Here is an 18736-nt window from a genome sequence, read left to right as displayed (position 1 = left end):
GTGAAGTAAACACAGTAAAAACCAAAGACCAACCAAACAGCCAGACTCGTCCTCCTCAGTGCTTTGGACTAATTGAGCTCTTTTTATATCCGGAGCTGGTTGTGTGAGTGGACGCAGGTCGTCTCTTCTGCTCGGCTCTTTATGGTCTGTTGACGAGAGACGGTGATAAGACTGCGGCCGATCATCTGGACTGATCCAAGGTCAGGAAACTCCCCTGATAACGGCGTTCAGCCTCGTTCAGTAAAGGTTTATGGCGTCCCTCATGTTTACACGAGTCAGTTGCTGTCCACTGTGTGATTGTCCCCATGGTGAAGGAAGAAGGAGCTTTTAAAACGACCTTCAGACTGACGGAGGGTCGTCCCCGGACTCGTCCTCTGATTTGTTCTCTGACGGAGTTTGAGCCTCCTCTTCGGCTGGACTGAGATCTGTGTCGGCCACAGATGGAGGCCGCACTGAAGAGGACAGACAGAAAGAAAGAAAGAAAGAAAGAAAGAAAATGATAAATTTAGGTCTTAAAAGCATAAAAACCTAGCCTAGAAATCTAGACGCACCCTAGCGGCAGCAAATATATTTGCTCCGTAGGTGGGTCTAGAAACGAGCCATAGGAACTTTTTGAGTCTCGAACACCGTTTGTGTTCACCAATCACAGCGCTCTATCTGTTTAGAGAGTCGTTGGGTGGGCTTAACGCGATGACGACATACATTTTAATTGGCTTGTCAGGCTAACGTCATCCTGCTCTTTGCTCTGATTGGTCGTAGCGCTACCCTATTGGTGCAGAGGCAGTTTGAAAGACAGCCTTCATCCCGCCCCCTGGATTGAGCCGAGGTCTACTGGTCAGACTAGACATTTTAATGATATAGTCTGGCTTGTCAGGCTAGTAAAAACCTAAAATTTCAAAACAGTCTTAGAAAACAGACGAACCATGAGCAGGGAGGGATTTGGTGCGCTCCCGCTCGTCCTCCTCGGCTGTCGGTGGACTGGCTGAGCTCTTCAGAGACGACCACTGTCTGCCGCCGCCGCCGCCGCCGCCAGGTGTCGAGCCTGGTGCCTCAAATGCATCTCCACCGTCTCCAGAAAAGTCAACTGTAGGAAATAAAAAAGACACATGAGAAACCTGATGTGTCACATGAACTTAGTTTAAACCAACAACCATCAAACTCTCTGTTCTGTGTCACTGGAAACATCTGGAATTCAGATGAAGAAAAACAGATAAAAAACATGCAAATACGTAAAGGTTTTAAAGGTTCCATGTTTTACAGTTTTCCTGTTTTTTTATTTGATCCATCAGAATAAATATCTGTAGGTTAAAGAACCAAAAACCATCTCAGTGTTATTTTCACATCTGGAGCTGTGGTTACAACAGTCAGTATGTGAGCCAATCAGGAGAGAGGGATATCTGAGTCCCTCTTCTGATTGGCTGACTGTTTTTTGTGTCATCCAACAGAAATGTAGCAGATTTCACGTAAAACACCCAGAGAAACCAAATCCTGCAAGTGTTGTATGGTAGGTCCAGGTGGGCGGGGCTTGGTCACTGCTTTGTTGTGACATCACAAAGTGACAGGAAGTCCTGACGGCTGGTTTTAAGGCTCAGTTTCTGAATACAGGCTGTGTGCATTTCTCTGTGGACTGAGGCTTTGATACTTTCACAGTATTAATATAGAACCTAGAGCTGCTTTATAATCACACTACACATGGACATCTACCTTTATGCTGTATGGAGCTTTAACACAAACATCTACCTTTATACTGTATGGAGTTTTAACACAAACATCTGCATTTATTTATACAATATCGGACCTTTAATCCAACAAAATACATCTTAAAAGAAAGACAGATTTCTCCTCTTCCTTACTGAATGGACAGAAAACAAAAATAAATCCTGTATCCTGTTTTTTTTTTTAAATATTCATTATTTATGTCTCATGTCCAACACAGATGTGAAAAATGTGCCTTTTGTGTTGGGCGATTTTTTGTTTTTAAAAACAACATCTTCCTGCATCACAGCAGACGACTTTTTGATTACACAGAAGCTGTTTTAAGGAAAAACACAGACTTCCTGTGAGTGTTAATTACACAAGTCGAGTGTTAACTCAGCCACTAAACAGCAATAACACACACACACACACACACACACACACACACACACACACACACACACACACACTCTCTCTGACACTTGGACATGTCAAGTACAGGCTGGGACTGGATGCATGTGCTTGGCTTCAGATGTCCTGTGTGTGGAGGCGTCAAACGCGGCTCTGAAAGCGTTCATTAAACAAGCTGCCGCCTGTTAAACTCAGTGTTACACTGTCAGCGATGCTGCGGCTCACAGGCAGAAAACCTTCATCACTGAGAGAGAGAGAGCATATAGGAGGAGGGGATATTACCCAGAAGCCACTGCTGGCTGTCGTCTCAGTGGTTTCTATTTTTCAGTGTGTTGTTCCTCTCTCTTTTCATTCTATGCTGAATTTTAAAAAACTGAATTATTTTAAAATAGTTTATTTAATGCAAACAGAAAAGAGAGAGAACAAATATATTATATGCTACATATTTTATCTTTTTAGTGTTAAATTAAGTTAAAGTTTAATCTCTAAGGGGAGGATTAAAGAATAAATAATCAGTGTAAATATTATTTTACATCACTGTTTATCTTCTGAATGCCCTCTAATAAGATCAGTTATGACAAGTTTAAACTAGGAACTATATCATAGGATCATTCATCGTTATTATGGGTTACTCCACTATGACAATTCAATTCAGGAGTGAATTAAATACATATTTAATATATCTAATATCCAAAGTATGGAATTTGATTCCATACATTTCCAGGTATGGAAAAGTATGGAAAATGGAAACTATTGTACTATGGAAATGTATTTATCTTAATACTTATCTGGGTTTGGTCTTATCTGACGTAATTTGGGTTAATTATTTTGCTGTTGTACCTAGCTACAATCTCCTGGAAATTATTTGGTGAAATAATGGCATACAAATTCAGAATAATGAAAACAAATGTTTAATTGCATGATGTATTTACATGATACACATCTATTTACTCAAATGTCACAAAATTATTAGATTTTTTTTTACTTAGAAGTCTGGAAAAAGTCTGGAATTTTGAAATTTCAATTGTGTAGGAACCCTGCAATACAAATTTAGTTAATATTTAAAACCTTTCTATAGTTTATTCTTATGAAATTAGGTTTTTTATTTTGTTTAATATTGTAACATAACTATTTATACTGCAACAAATCCCTAAAATGCCTAATATGAACTGATTTGTGTTGTGCACCACCAACCGTCCAGTGATGGAGACAGGGGTCCTGCAGAGCTGCTGCTGGTGCTCTCTCGCTCCTGCTCCGATGGCGCCCTCTTGAGGCGAGGAGCAGGAAGTGGCCCTTTAGAGGGGGAGCTGCCAGACGGAGCCTCAGCAGAGTCGTCTGAGAACCACAGATCAATAAAAGAACCAATGAATCGACTCTGAGAACAAATCTAAGGCGATAATAAAGAACAATGTGATCTCCTGGTCAACCTACCATGAATGGAGGAGCTGCTGGTCCTGGGACTGGTCGGACTGGTTGAACTAGTCGGACTGGTTGGACTGGTGTGGCCAGCGGTGTGAAGCCCCTGTGGTTTGGCGGCCTGAGGTGGAGGTGGTTTGGGGGTGACGCTGGGAGGTTTGGACCTGGGAACTGGCTCTGGTTTGGCCTCATCAGCATCTGCAGGGACAACAGGTCTGATTTAACTTTGTGTTTGATTAATGAGCGTCAATACTGTGTGTAGTAATAGTGCAGATATCTCCAGTAGTTAGGGGTCAAAGTCTTCAACACAACACAATACAGTGATGAATTGAGAGGGATAGTTCAACATTTTGGCAAATTGGCCCATTGCCATAATCCCTATAGTTTTAGCAGTAGGTTCGTTAAGGTTAGAGGGTTAGGTTTAGAGGTAAATGCAGAGACTGCTTGCTGAAAAACTGCCCCTGAAGGCAACACGTATCAGCGGTTTTGCATGAATTTACCTTGAAAACAACTCTGTCTCATAACATTCTGTTATTATCTCATAGCGTGGTGAATGTGCAGGTCACAACTTGTCCACCAGAGCGTTTTGGAGTTGTTGGATTGTGTATTTTATGAGTTTGATGAGGGAAACCAAGAAATCCCATGAGCCTCCGTAGCGTAGCTCTGAGCAGCTCGCGGCTCTGCTCCGCCGTTCTAAAAATAGCTTGCACCGACAATTAAAGGTAACGAACCTACTGCTATGACTATAGGGATTATGGCAATGATGATAATGAAACCGCAACATTCAACCTTCTTGTGGCTGTTAAATCCAACACATGTGACAGGATGTTGAATAAACTCACCTTTGTCACCGTCCGTCTTGTCGGTCAACGACTCAGACTGAAAACAGAGACAGAGAGAAACTGTGACTGTATTTATTCTGCTTCAAACTCAAAAGCAGAACCTCTAATACTTTTTTTTTTAAAGCTCTATTAATATATTATCTATCGACTCCACCCACCTTCTTCACAGCCATCCTCGCCCTCATCTCCGCCATCAGGTCCATTCCCATCACAGGAACCCCAATATGTCGGGGTATGTGTGGATGCTCCTTCTTCTCCACCACCTCCTCCTGCTGCTGCTGCTGCTCCTCCTTCTCCTTCTCCTCCTCTGCAGCAGCAGCAGCGGTCGGACCAGACTCCACCTCAGAGTCCGTGTGGTTCGAGGACGGAGCCCTGTGGAGCTCCTGATGGGACTCGAACACGGCTGCGGCGGGTTTCGCGGGCGGCGTCGGTGGCCGTAGGGGCGTCGGTGTCGGTGTCGATGTCGGCGTCACCTCCTCGGTCACGGGGCTGACGGGCGTAGCGGGTGCGGGGGTGATGGAGGAGGCGGGCTGAGGTGGGGTGATGGCGGCGGCTCCGTGGCTCTTCTCTGAGCGCGACGTCCGGGATTTGATGAGGTTGAAGAAACCGCTCTTCCTGGACTCGCGTTTCTTATCTGCCGATTCCTGCGAGCTGGACGGTTGACCTCGGACGGAGGGAAGTCTGACGAAGATAAAAAATATTAGAATTAAAAAAGTGCACACGGGAATTTGATGCTAATGTTATCCACGTGGCCATAGCAACAGTTTAAATAGTTCTTTAAAGCAGAAGTAAGCGATCCGGTCGTTTTGGCTAACTTCCTGTCAGCACATCCCTTGGCTGCACACACAGAGAGGACCGCCCCTTTATGCCGTTCTCTCTCCTCATTGGATAAAGGTTGTAGGATACAAGGAAAGTTTTCTCCTCGGCTTACAGCAGAGCAGAGTGACTGACAGACCCGTGTTTCAGACCAAACACTCTATATAAGTGATTGCTGTCGGAAGATATAACTATCTAAGACTTATATTAACACAAACATTCCGCTTACTTCTGCTTTAAAGTAACAAAAACATTGGAAAATCTCACTTGAAGCCGAGTTTGGTGACTTTCTTGGAGAAAAAGTCGTCCAGACCCTCGTCCAGTTTTCCCATGTTGCTGTTCTGCTCCGGCTCTTGTGGCGCTGAGCTGCTGGCTGCTTCCCGCTGAGAGGTCGATGGTGGCAAGAAAATAAAAGCACAAAAAATTAGAGTGACTTACATTGTAGGTATTTACTTTTACAGAAGTAAAAGAACTATTTCACCTTGGTCATCAATAATGTTTTAATCAATGGTCAATTGATTGATTCTTGAGATTTCACTAACAGATCAGTGCCAAAGATTTTTTTTTTCTATTTTCAAGTAATGAGTTTTGGAAAAGATAAACAGAAAATCAATCTTTAAAGGGTTGAATATGAAAAACATTATTTTTTATTAAAAAATAAATCACTTTTTATTAGCTCTTCTAATTAACTCTTATTATAAAATGTGAATACATGCTTATGACTGATGACACCTACATGAGGTCGACTGGGTTTCGTCCTCTTCTTTGGTTTGGGTCGATGTTTGGTTCGATGCTCCAGCGTCACGTGCTCCACAGACGGCAGCTCGCCCAGACACACAGAGTCTGTGTGTGGTGGGGGGGCGGTGGCGGGCGGGGGAGGGGGGAGGTCTCCCTGGTAGACCGACATCCTGTCCGATGACTGTGAGGGAGGAGGTGGAGGAGGGGGGGGTCCTCCACGTGGATGGGAACCTCCTCCAGAGCTTTGTCCAGGTCGAACTCCATCTCTGTTACAGACGAAATCAAAACCATGATGAACAGTTAGTTAGTGACGCCTCTCAGTGGAATTAACTGACTGGAAATAAAGAAAGACGTCAAACTCCAAACAAGCTGAAAGTCATTTTGTAACATGTTCTTTAAAGCAGAAGTAAGTGATATATTTGTGTTAATATAAGTCTTAAATAGTTATATCTTCCGACAGCAATCACTTACATAGAGTGTTTGGACCGAAACACGGGTCTGTCAGTCACTCTGCTCTGCTCTGAGCCGAGGAGAAAACATTTATCGTATCCTACAGTTTTTATCCAATGAGGAGAGAGAACGGCATGCAGGGCTGTGTGTGCAGCCAAGGGACGCCGTGAATGTGGCGATGTAGGGACGAGGACTGTTATGGTGCGTTCAAGGAAACTCGTATTTTATATAACGGCCACTCGTAACTTCCGACCGGTGAACTCGTACCAGATCGAACTGGTACCACTTCACGGTCGGAAGTTACGAGTGGCCGTTATAGTGACTTTCACCGGTAAAACAGGTCGGAAAAACACGAGTGGGTTGCCTGGAACGCTACAAAGTCGTAAGTTGTGACTTGAAGCTGTAATTTACGAATTCAAAAGCCTGCCTGGAACGCAGCATTAGCGAAAACGACCGGACCACTTACTTCTGCTTTAACTAAGCAGTCAAATAAAAAGAGATAATGTGTGTGTTTATTTACAAAGATATGAAAGAAGAGTCATAGATAATATTACTAATTGAGTTATAAATAAACAACAGATGTTTTGATGTATAAAAAAGGAGTTTTGTCTGAAGATGTTACTGAACAAAAACACTGTCAATGTCTCTTTAGATAAGAGACATAAAGTTGATAAAACAACACACCTCATTTTAAAATTTTCAAATTATGTTTCGGCCCTTTTGCATTAGTATTATATCATTTTTAAATTATGTATTGTACTCAAATTATGTAGTATTTAGCCTATCTATCTATCTATCTATCTATCTATCTATCTATCTATCTATCTATCTATCTATCTATCTATCTAAAAAACTGTAGAAAATTTGGGGATTAGAGCTCCAATCCAGAGCTGACTTTCATTATTATAATAATGTGACCAGGAAATATGAAGGGCAGTGACAAAGTACTTGAAAGACCAACAAAGGGGATTGTGTTTAATTTCAGAGGATTTTCTGCATCACTCACCAAACGCCACGGAGACGGGACGCAGCATCCGGACCAGAATACTCTTCCTCTTGGATTTAGTCATCTGAAAACAGAAAACAACAGGTTTTATGTTGTTGTTTTTACTTCTGTCTTCTCTAAATACCTTAAACTCATCACTCTCTCACCATGCAGATGTCCTCCAGTCCGTGCTGCCGGTCTCGCTCCTGGATTTGTTTCTGCTCATGGTCCTGGTTCTCTGGTTGGAGGACCGTCTCATCCAGGACCTCCGCCTCCATCGGAGGCTCCGGACGCAGCAGCGGTTGACCCTTCCTGGTCAGGTGGTCGGACTGGAGGAGAGGGAAGGAGGGAGGGAGGGATGAATGGATTGAAAGACAGAATAAAAAGATGAGATATACAGACAGACAGATGGAGAGGAGACTCACCAGAGTGTGTTGTGACCTGGACAGAGACTCCAGGATCTCATCCACGATGCGGTCGGACAGAAACGACGCCATGCTGAGCTTCACTTCACTAGAAAGAAGAAAGAAAAACAAGAAAATTTAAAAAGTTGGATCACAGTTTACTGGATATATTGATTTTTAATGAAGTATATGATCATTCATCTTTAAAATTAATTTAATGTCATAAGTAAAAGAATGTTATGTCAAAATGTAAAAAGCAAAAGAAAAGAAAAGAATACGATAAAGATTTTATTCTGTGGGTAATGGGGGCGGGACTAGATAAGATTTTGCTTCTCCCGCTTTCCCTTTCGGCCATGTGTATTGTATTACTTGAACTAAGATGAAGTGTGATGATGATGATTTAAATTTGACATGCCCGAAACAAACAAATAAATAAAATAAAATGTGTGAGAAAAAAACTATAAATAAGGAAACAAAGTTCTGTTTCAAACTGTCCATAAATTAGATAATCATCAGTTATTCATTCCTAATCCTGCCTATTTCCATCAACCTGTTCACTTTCTTTTACCACAAAGGCCCACTGACTGAGATGAAATGAACTTACAGGCTTGTTACTAAGTATGTACTAATTATCATGATAAAGCTCCATGTTGTCTCTGTGTGGTGTTCAGGGACAGTCAGGACAGTCTGAGGACAGAGCTCTGAGGTTGAAGTTTATATTAATGCACCGTGACACTGTGGCAGGTCTCTGTACGTCTTCACCACAGATCAGATGTTCAGCTGTAGGAGCGGAAAACTCAGCTGTTCTCAGTTCCACCGCGACGTGCGCCTGGCGGTTTTTGTTTTTTTCATATCAAACTCCGTAGCGACCCAGGTAAAATACGGGAGGACACCGTGCTGAGGCACCGGGCCGGTCTGAGCTGCGTTCATGTGCCTACTTTAAAACTCTTCAGTCAGTGACCTGGTGGCGGCTGTTTTGGCCGTCGGCATTTCATCCACGGCTTAGTGTTGTTTTATTCTAGGGGTCGGTGGTGGCTGTGAGACAGCAGCAGCTCCACGGTGAGGGGAGGTGGGGCAGCTTCTGCTCACCTGACTCTGTGCAGCTTCTTCATTAAATCCAAACAGTCCGACACAGCGACGCACTGCTCCTCTTTGACTCTAAAGTCTCTGTAGCTCATCAGCCCGGAACTCTAGAAACGACGGCGGCGTTTGGCCTCAGACGAGTCTCGGACTTCCAGAGCAGCTACAGCAGCGTTGTGACCTCAACCATGGTCGATGAGAGCAGAAATGTTGTTGTTGTTGTAGTGAAAATGGGCGGGCTCGTGGAGACGCGAATTTACACAAAATGGTCACGAGTCAAAACGAGCGTTAAATCGCGTATCTCGCGTTTGGTCGCGCGTCAGAACTCGAGCGAAAAAAAAGCGTTCCTCGTGTTTGGTGGGAAGCCCCTTGTGGGTCTTCCCACCAAACACGATGAAATAGACGAAGACGCGATGGTCCCGTCGCCCCAAAAGAATCGCGTGTATTGCGTCGCAAAAAAAAAAAAGTCGCGTATACCGCGTCTCGCGCCTAATCGCGTCTCGCGCCTAATCGCGTCTTTGCGTTACGGCCTTTTACACCGCGGACGTAACGAATAAACGGTGACGGTGTGAACGAACAACATAGAACAGGACCAGACGTGGCGTTGTTTCCTCTTTTCACCGACAGCTCCACTCTCCCTTACTTACACTAACTACTGTTATTGTTGAGCCCAGAGAATTGTGGGATTTGTAGTTTTTGACCAATCGCAGGTTGTGCTCTTTCTTTTTTGTGATTTTCCCAGTTCACACATGTATTTTTTTTTTAGGGGCAAATGCGAGGCTAAAATTATTTAAGACTTGAACACAATAATTCAACAAATTTAAGACATTTTAAGGCCTAAAATTTAGATTTTCAAATTTTAGACTTTTTAAGACCCCGCGGATACCCTGTATATTTCATATAAAGTTTAATAGAGAAAAATATTGAAAATTGTGGGAATGTAATGACTAACATCGAAGTAAGAACCAGTCAGGGAGGAAACAGAAGAAAGGAGGGAGTAAAAAGTAAAGGAGTAAAGAAGGACAGAAGAGAGGGAAATAAGGAGTAGAGATGAAGGAAAGACATGAATGAGTGGATGTTGGGTTCGTTAGCTGAGTTTGAGGCCGAGACAGAGAGCCAGCTCGTTCTTCTGGATCTTTCCATCTCCGTTGATGTCGCAGTGACCCATCAGAGCTTTCCTGAACTTGTCCAGGTCTGTCCCACTGATGCTGGGCTGCAGGAGGGTTTAAAGATAAGTGGTCAATACCTGCTCTTAAAGAAAGTGATATTCCAGCTGTAGCCCAAGCCTCATTTCAAACAAAGAACCAGTGCCATTAAAACTAAGGTTGCTGTTGATGTAATGCATGAAGACCTTTAATGTGAAGATTGATAAAGGAGGAAGTGTTTCACCTTCACCAGCTCCATCATGTCTTTGACAAATCCATCCACCTCCGGACCCTCCAATTCACCTGTCTGACTCTACACACACACACACACACACACACAACAGTAAGGACTTTATCCATAACATGATCAGAAAACAAGAACAAAACGTATTGAATTCAGTAAACTGGAGGAACACCTCATTAAAAGCAGCTGAATTCACACTTACAACATCATAGTGAGCAAATATCTTCTCAAAGTCTCTCTTCCTATCCTCCTGGCTGCAGGCCTGACACCGAACACATCAGATAATTTAAACAACACATGTTCAGAGGAGCACAAAGTATTAATATGTTAATGAGAACATTTAAAGTGATGTTTAATGACTGGGGGCAGATCTGTGCTTGTTATTGTGAAATATTTCTATTTCTTACATCCATCTTAAACTTCAGCAAGAAGTTTTCTTTCAGGGCCAAATTTCTGATGACAACAAGAAACACATAGAATTTATATTTAAATAAGACATTTAATATTTTACATTTCAAAGTAAAAGCATGAAATGACAGCAGGTTACAGGCACTTATTCAGGGTTATTTTGTTTTTTTTTTCTTTTTCTTTTTAGCAATATTTAGCGAGGTTCATTGATCAGCTTCAGTGTGTACAACAGGTTCCAGGAGGTTTTGTATTTTTGTTTTATGATGAAAAAACTCATAAATTAACCTGAGTTTGTAATGTAAAATTTTACAAGATAAAGTTTTAGTCAGTACCTGGCCAGGTCGTTTAGATCCAGTCTGCCATCTTTGTTTTTGTCAAACATCTTCATCTACAGAGGGAAAATTTGTCAGAATGTATTTATCATTCGGTGATGGACCAATCAGATGATCAACCACCACTCTGCTTGTTACCATGGTGTCAGTGTAGTCATCCAGTTTCTCAAGAGTGACTGACTTCCTGTGTTGGAGGAACAGGTCCTGAAGGAAGCCCTGAAGGACCAAACAAGACACAGGGATAACAAGATTTACCACGTCAATTATCATCAAAAGTTAATTGCTTAGAGGCAAAAAGACAGAAATTCAACGTAGAAGGACCCGAAACTGACACAACACAGATAAAAAACTGACATAGTTTGGTGTAAGTTTTAATTTTAGTTACCTTGAGCTCGACAGCTGAGATGTATCCGCTGCTGTCTGTGTCGTAGTTTCTCCAGATCTGCAAACGATACAACAAAATCACTGAAAATACATCAAACATCTCAAAACTGAAGTCGAACCTGTTTCGTCCATTACAATGTTTGTCCTGAGGGAGGCGCTAAAAGAAAAGTCCTTCAGTATTCAACTGACAGAATCTGTACAGACTGACAGATCTGAGGACCAAGAGTATTTAACAGCTTGGTCAGTACTGAAGAGCAAATTGTTGGAGACATCCTCCAGACCAGACAAGAATAAAGCCTCATTTCTGCTGAAGGAACTTTCCCAAAGAACTAGGAAGCTTTTGAAGAACTATGTGCATTTCTACCACAGGAACCAGAGTCTGAATTAAGGTCTTGTGTAATTGACCTTCCACTAAATAAGTCGTAGTACTCTCTCTAGGTTCAGGAACTTTAGGGTTGTGTGGTCTGCAGTACCGGACATTTTCGATGGCTCCAGTACTTGCTACATTGTTTTTCACCTGAATATAGAGTGTTTTTCCATTGTGGTTCAAGATGGAGTCAGCAACCTACAATGGAAAGGTCTATGTCGACATGTCAACAATGTGGAACGAGCTCAACATTATCCACCCCACCAAACATGTCCAGGAGAAGTTTCAAAAACTAAAGCGAGTTCAAAAAAAAAGTCAAGAACCACAACATGGTCATTGTCATTGACCGCATTCAAAGCATCGCCATCTTTCCTTGCGTCATCACTCGGCGTGGGTAAACAACACTTGAGTTAAACTGATTTGAATTACGTTAGCCGGCGTTAGCTGCAACTGCTAACGGTAACGGTAACATCAATGTTGATATGACACCCTTGCTAATGTAATGTAAGATAGGAAAGCAGTAAAACTGTGGATAGTCAATGCACACCCGAGATACTATTCACGTTATTCAAGCCTGGAAGAAGCTTGTATTTTTAGCCGATATCAGATGTTGTGGTGAACACCGGAACGTTAAATAGCTCAATGTTGTTGTGTGATGGCGTTGAGACTTCCCACCCGTAATGATGACGTTTAGCAAAAATGGTGATGCTATGAATATGGCTGATTGGCCTGATTTGGATACTCCTCCCTGGACTTTTGGACTGCGGTCATGGAAATGCAGTCAGCAATGGGCCTTGGTAAACTTTTGGTTCCTGAAGAAAAATACCTGGAACTAAAAAGATCCCAAAACTAAAATGGTCTAGGTACTTTTTGGTTGAAATGCACCATAAGATTTTGTCCCCATCTGATAAAGTCTTTACTTAAATCACATTAGCATAAGTGTTTTAACCCCACATGCTAAACTATCATTAATTCTGTCTTTGTATTACTTATGAATGGATATAGTATGGCGAAAATCAATGATTCTCCCTTTTTTCTGGGAACCTCCCTGATGTTGAGAACCCGTTCTGGACCTCACCCTCATGAACTCCACGCTGTTGTTCAGCGGCGTCTCTCTGCGAAACAGAAGCAGGAAGTTTTCTTCCTCCGGCAGCATCATGGCGGCCAACTGGAGGAAGAGGAGTTGTGTTGGTTTTGCTTTTTTTATGTGATACAATTCACAATTTGCAATCACCTACGTATTGTTACAACTGTTGATCTACACCGACACCTGAACCATTGCCTATTTCAACCTCACTTCCTGTTTCTGACCTGCTGGTTTAAATCCTATTGCTGACATGATCTTGACGTGTCGTCCTCTGTTAAAGCAGTAGGTGCTCGTACCTCTTGGATCTGCAGACGTTTGTCGGCTGCAGCGTCGAATCTCTCTCTGAGTCGTCTGATTGTGTCCTCAGTTATCTCCTCTCTCTGGAAAACCAACATGGACACAGTGCACAGGTCATCTTCTGCCTTTAGGGGTAAATTGATCAAGATAAGTGCACTGGTGAACACAAGACATCTTGGAGGAGCTGCAGATGTTTACTCAGCTAATTCCTCTATTAATGAAAAATCCAGATATTCAGTACTAAACTGTCATGACCAAGATCTAACACTGACAAATGCTCTGGTTTCAGAACCAATAGGAATATTTGGGATTTAATGGAAGTGGTAAAGTACAATTTAGATATTTAATGTGCAACAGTTATTTGTTGTACCTTCAAGAAAACAATCAATTCAGTCCCTTCCATATTTAACTGTAATTTTCTGTCACAATTGAACGTTTCTGGCTCTAGCGCCCCCCTGTGGCTCCTTCACTTTATCAACAGGTAGATTGAAAGAGATTTGAATTGTATTTTCTCTCTTTACCTCCATCCCTCGTTTTTCCAACATGCGCTGAAAGAAGGCGTCCAGCTGTTTTCCATCGATGTAACCATTGTCTAAAAAACACACACAAACAAACAGATGTCACAGCAACAACCTCAGTTAACTGTTCATGTTTGTATTAAATAAATTATGACATAAAATTATAAAGGAAACAGAATCAAGATGGTTGATCCAATATACTATAATATTCTGATATGTATTTATATTAGCTATTATTATCAGTTTGCATCTTGTATCTAATTTGTAATGGAACTAAATAAATAAACAGAATTACTGAAACAATAATTAACACTATTACCAATTTAAACTGCTTTATTGTGTTAATAAATGCTCTAGTTTGGAAAAACATTACGAAAAACACTATGAGAATCTTAATTCTCAAGTTTCAATGATGCATCACACGATGTCATAATATCATTGAGCTGAACCTTTGTTTAACTCAAATAACAGCAGCAATAACAGAACATGTTAATTCTCTCAATAATGAACAGAGTTGTTATAGGCTATAATAAGTTCAAGGTAAATGTTAAGACAGAGTCGGTGTCACATTGACGTCAGACAATGAATCGTTCTCACCGTCAACGTCGAAATGTTGCCAGATCTGGAGAAAACCTGCAGCGTCCAGACCGTCCAGAGAGACGTCCATGGTGCTATAGAAACCAGAGAGGAGGACGAGCTGAAAAACAACAAGAGGAAGAAGAGGAGGAGGAGACTCTTCTAGAGATGGAGAGAGAGAGAATATTATCCTGATTTCATCTCTGGGGTGAGAGAAATGAAAGAGGAGAGTTTCAACAACTTGTTTTTGAAGGGAGGAGAGACAGAGAGAGGGAGAGAGGATGAGAGTGGGAGGCAGTAGAGGAGGGGGGAGAGAAGGAGAGAGAGTGAGGGGAGGGAAAGAGAGAGAGGGGTTGAGAGAATAAGGGGGTGGGGTGAGAGAGGGGGAGAATCAGAGAAGAGAACAGGGTGTGAGAGCGAAGGAGAGGGGTGAGGAGAGTGGGAGAAGGTTGAGAGAGAGAGGGGAAGGAGTGAGAGGGTGAAAGAAAAAGGGAGGGGAAAGACGGGGGAGAAAAAGGAGAGGGGGCAAGAGAGGAGGGGAGAGAGAGAGACAGAGAGAGATGGAGTCGTAGCAGTAAATCAGTTTTTATTGATATAAACAAACGATACAGAAACGAGCGACGTCTCACAAACATAAACAATAAAAACTTTTTAAAATAAAAATATTTTTCCCAGTAAAATAAAAAAAATAAAAAAACCGTCACCGTGAAAGTGAAGTGAAGATCAATAATAAATCAATAATCAATAATCATACAGTATAAACCCCAGAGTTTGTGTGTTTGACTCTGATCTCTCTAGTGTTAGTTCATATTTACACTGACACATAAAAACATCTGTAAGTGCAGCAGTTCATGGCTCACGATCAATCGGTGTGATCGGTGATCGTGAGGATACAGCAGCAGCAGCAGAGGTGATAGCAGAGCAACATCTGGAATCAATAATATGTCAAATGGGGGAAAATGATCTGATTGGTTGATTGGCGACACCTCGGCTGCTCTTTCTTCTCCACCCACTCAGGAAGGAGGAGGAGCAACAACGGAGCCTTTCAAAATAAAATACACCCTCAATTTTCATTCATTGGACCTTTTTTTTTTTTCTTTTTTAGCAAAATATGAGTTTTCCGGTCACATCTGGACACAAACACTGGATCTTCTTCAACATCTGTAACTTTTCTTGACTCTTGATCCGAATCTTTCTCATTTTCATTCATGTCTGTCAGTTTTTTTGTTGTTGTTTTTTTTAGAAATGCTGCCCTTGAAGTCGGAATAAAAATGACTCTGTTTGACATTGATGTTTATTCCCAGGTGGAAGCTGGAATATTTTCTAAACATGGACAGGAGGAATGAAAAAAAAAGACCAACAACCCTGATTTGCAGCAGATTTATAATGTTGAAGATAAAAAAAACTGAGTGTAAATTCCTATGAAAGCTGAATGCGACATCTCACATCATCAGCTCTGTTAGGTTAGCACTGTTAGCATCGCTGACGTCCTGTTAAAAATAAAAGTGAGAAAAACAAGCAGACTCATTTGTTTCAGTCTGATTCAGTCTCGTTGGTGATAAAATATGTAATAAAAAAAAAAAAAAAGACTTGAGGGTTTTGAACTCTTTGGTTTTTTTTTTTTGTTTCCTCCTCTGACAGGTAAAAAAAAACAAAAAACGTCTGTGTCGGGTCGTTATCTCCAGACGAGCTGATGGTTAGTTCACTTGCTGCGTTGTGAAGTAAACACAGTAAAAACCAAAGACCAACCAAACAGCCAGACTCGTCCTACTCAGTGCTTTGGACTAATTGAGCTCTTTTTATATCCGGAGCTTCTGCTCGGCTCTTTATGGTCTGTTGACGAGAGACGGTGATAAGACTGCGGCCGATCATCTGGACTGATCCAAGGTCAGGAAACTCCCCTGATAATGGCGTTCAGCCTTGTTCCGTTCAGTAAAGTTTTATGGCGTCCCTCATGTTTACACGAGTCAGTTACTGTCCACTGTGTGATTGTCCCCATGGTGAAGGAAGGAGCTTTTAAAACGACCTTCAGACTGATGGAGGGTCGTCCCCGGACTCGTCCTCTGATTTGTTCTCTGACGGAGTTTGAGCCTCCTCTTCGGCTGGACTGAGATCTGTGTCGGCCACAGATGGAGGCCGCACTGAAGAGGACAGACAGAAAGAAAGAAAACGATAAATTTAGGTCTTAAAAGCATGAAAACCTAGCCTAGAAATCTAGACGCACCCTAGCGGCAGCAAATCTATTTGCTCCGTAGGTGGGTCTAGAAACGAGCCATAGGAACTTTTTGAGTCTCGAACACCGTTTGTGTTCACCAATCACAGCGCTCTATCTGTTTAGAGAGTCGTTGGGCGGGTTTAACGCGATGACGACATACATTTTAATTGGCTTGTCAGGCTAACGTCATCCTGCTCTTTGCTCTGATTGGTCGTAGCGCTACCCTATTGCGTGCAGAGGCAGTTTGAAAGACAGCCTTCATCCCGCCCCCTGGATTGAGCCGAGGTCTACCGGTCGTTGCCAGACTATACATTTTAATGATATAGTCTGGCTTGTCAGGCTAGTAAAAACCTAAAATTTCAAAACAGTCTTAGAAAACAGACGAACCATGAGCAGGGAGGGATTTGGTGCGCTCCCGCTCGTCCTCCTCGGCTGTCGGTGGACTGGCTGAGCTCTTCAGAGACGACCACTGTCTGCCGCCGCCGCCGCCGCCAGGTGTCGAGCCTGGTGCCTCAAATGCATCTCCACCGTCTCCAGAAAAGTCAACTGTAGGAAATAAAAAAGACACATGAGAAACCTGATGTGTCACATGAACTTAGCTTAAACCAACAACCATCAAACTGTCTGTTCTGTGTCACTGGAAACATCTGGAATTCAGATGAAGAAAAACAGATAAAAAACATGCAAATACGTAAAGGTTTTAAAGGTTCCATGTTTTACAGTTTTCCTGTTTTTTTTATTTGATCCATCAGAATAAACATCACTCTGAGTTTCTGAATACAGGCTGTGTGCATTTCTCTGTGGACTGAGGCTTTGATACTTTCACAGTATTAATATAGAACCTAGAGCTGCTTTATAATCACACTACACATGGACATCTACCTTTATACCGTATGGAGCTTTAACACAAACATTTGCATTTATTTATATAATATCGGACCTTTAATCCAACAAAATACATCTTAAAAGAAAGACAGATTTCTCCTCCCTTACTGAATGGACAGAAAACAAAAATAAATCCTGTATCCTGTTTTTAAAAAAAAAAAATTTTAATGTTCATTATTTATGTCTCATGTCCAACACAGATGTGCAAAATGTGCCTTTTGTGTTGGGTGATTTTTTGTTTTTAAAACAACATCTTCCTGCATCACAGCAGACGACTTTTTGATTACACAGAAGCTGTTTTAAGGAAAAACACAGACTTCCTGTGAGTGTTAATTACACAAGTCGAGTGTTAAACCGCACACACACACACACACACACACACACACACACACACACACACACACACACACACACACACACACTCTCTGACACTTGGACATGTCAAGTACAGGCTGGGACTGGATGCATGTGCTTGGCTTCAGATGTCCTGTGTGTGGAGGCGTCAAACGCGGCTCTGAAAGCGTTCATTAAACAAGCTGTCGCCTGTTAAACTCAGTGTTACACTGTCAGCGATGCTGCGGCTCACAGGCAGAAAACCTTCATCACTGAGAGAGAGAGAGCATATAGGAGGAGGGGATATTACCCAGAAGCCACTGCTGCCTGTCGTCTCAGTGGTTTCTATTTTTCAGTGTATTGTTCCTCTCTCTTTTCATTCTATGCTGAATTTTAAAAAACTGAATTATTTTAAAATAGTTTATTTAATGCAAACAGAAAAGAGAGAGAACAAATATATTACAGAACTGTTGTCCTCAAAAATAAAATGAAGAAATGCAAAGCCAAGACTTTGATCCAAAAAACGACAAACTATGCTACAAATTAAGTTAAAGTTTAATCTCTAAGGGGAGGATTAAAGAATAAATAATCAGTGTAAATATTATTTTACATCACTGTTTATCTTCTGAATGCCCTCTAATAAGATCAGTTATAACAAGTTTAAACTAGGAACTACATTATAGGACCATTCATCATTATTATGGGTTACTCCAATTCAGGAGTGAATTAAATACATATTTAACATATCTAATATCCAAAGTATGGAATTTGATTTCATACATTTCCAGGTATGGAAAAGTATGGAAAATGGAAACTATTGTACTATGGAAATGTATTTATCTTAATACTTATCTGGGTTTGGTCTTATCTGACGTAATTTGGGTTAATTATTTTGCTGTTGTACCTAGCTACAATCTCCTGGAAATTATTTGGTGAAATAATGGCATACAAATTCAGAATAATGAAAACAAATGTTTAATTGCATGATTTATTTACATGATACACATCTATTTAATCAAATGTCACAAAATTATTTGAATTTTTTTTACTGAGAAGTCTGGAAAAAGTCTGGAATTTTGAAATTTCAAATGTGTAGGAACCCTGCAAT

At 41.6% G+C, this 18736-nt stretch overlaps 2 protein-coding genes across 3 annotated transcripts; both read right to left on the bottom strand.

The window, feature by feature from the left end:
* Positions 1-2327: 2327 nt before the first annotated feature.
* On the bottom strand, positions 2328-7438 carry LOC146978196 (uncharacterized). The gene is made up of 8 exons (XM_085790571.1): positions 7375-7438; positions 5917-6184; positions 5448-5563; positions 4523-5045; positions 4365-4401; positions 3538-3720; positions 3301-3441; positions 2328-2350 (listed from the first exon to the last, which is right to left on the bottom strand). Exons 2-8 carry the CDS (start codon positions 6085-6087, stop codon positions 2328-2330), a joined length of 1194 nt encoding a protein of 397 aa, XP_085646697.1. The 5' UTR covers positions 6088-6184; positions 7375-7438.
* A 2349-nt stretch (positions 7439-9787) lies between these two features.
* Positions 9788-14286, bottom strand: LOC146978195 (secretagogin-like). 2 transcript variants are annotated; one of them, XM_085790337.1, is made up of 11 exons: positions 14217-14286; positions 13623-13693; positions 13101-13184; positions 12796-12885; positions 11352-11408; positions 11105-11182; positions 10967-11022; positions 10634-10679; positions 10429-10488; positions 10227-10295; positions 9788-10050 (listed from the first exon to the last, which is right to left on the bottom strand). In XM_085790337.1, exons 1-11 carry the CDS (start codon positions 14284-14286, stop codon positions 9925-9927), a joined length of 807 nt encoding a protein of 268 aa, XP_085646463.1. In that variant the 3' UTR covers positions 9788-9924. The 2 variants fall into 2 exon arrangements, with proteins under 2 accessions (XP_085646463.1, XP_085646464.1); XM_085790338.1 differs by having other exon boundaries at positions 13101-13178.
* Between the last annotated feature and the right edge of the window lie 4450 nt (positions 14287-18736).

Source organism: Trachurus japonicus, chromosome 11 (assembly GCF_045865225.1).
Source record: "Trachurus japonicus isolate A0001 chromosome 11, Traja_1.0".
Lineage (NCBI taxonomy): Eukaryota > Metazoa > Chordata > Actinopteri > Carangiformes > Carangidae > Trachurus > Trachurus japonicus.
This window is presented reverse-complemented; position numbering and strand designations above follow the sequence as displayed.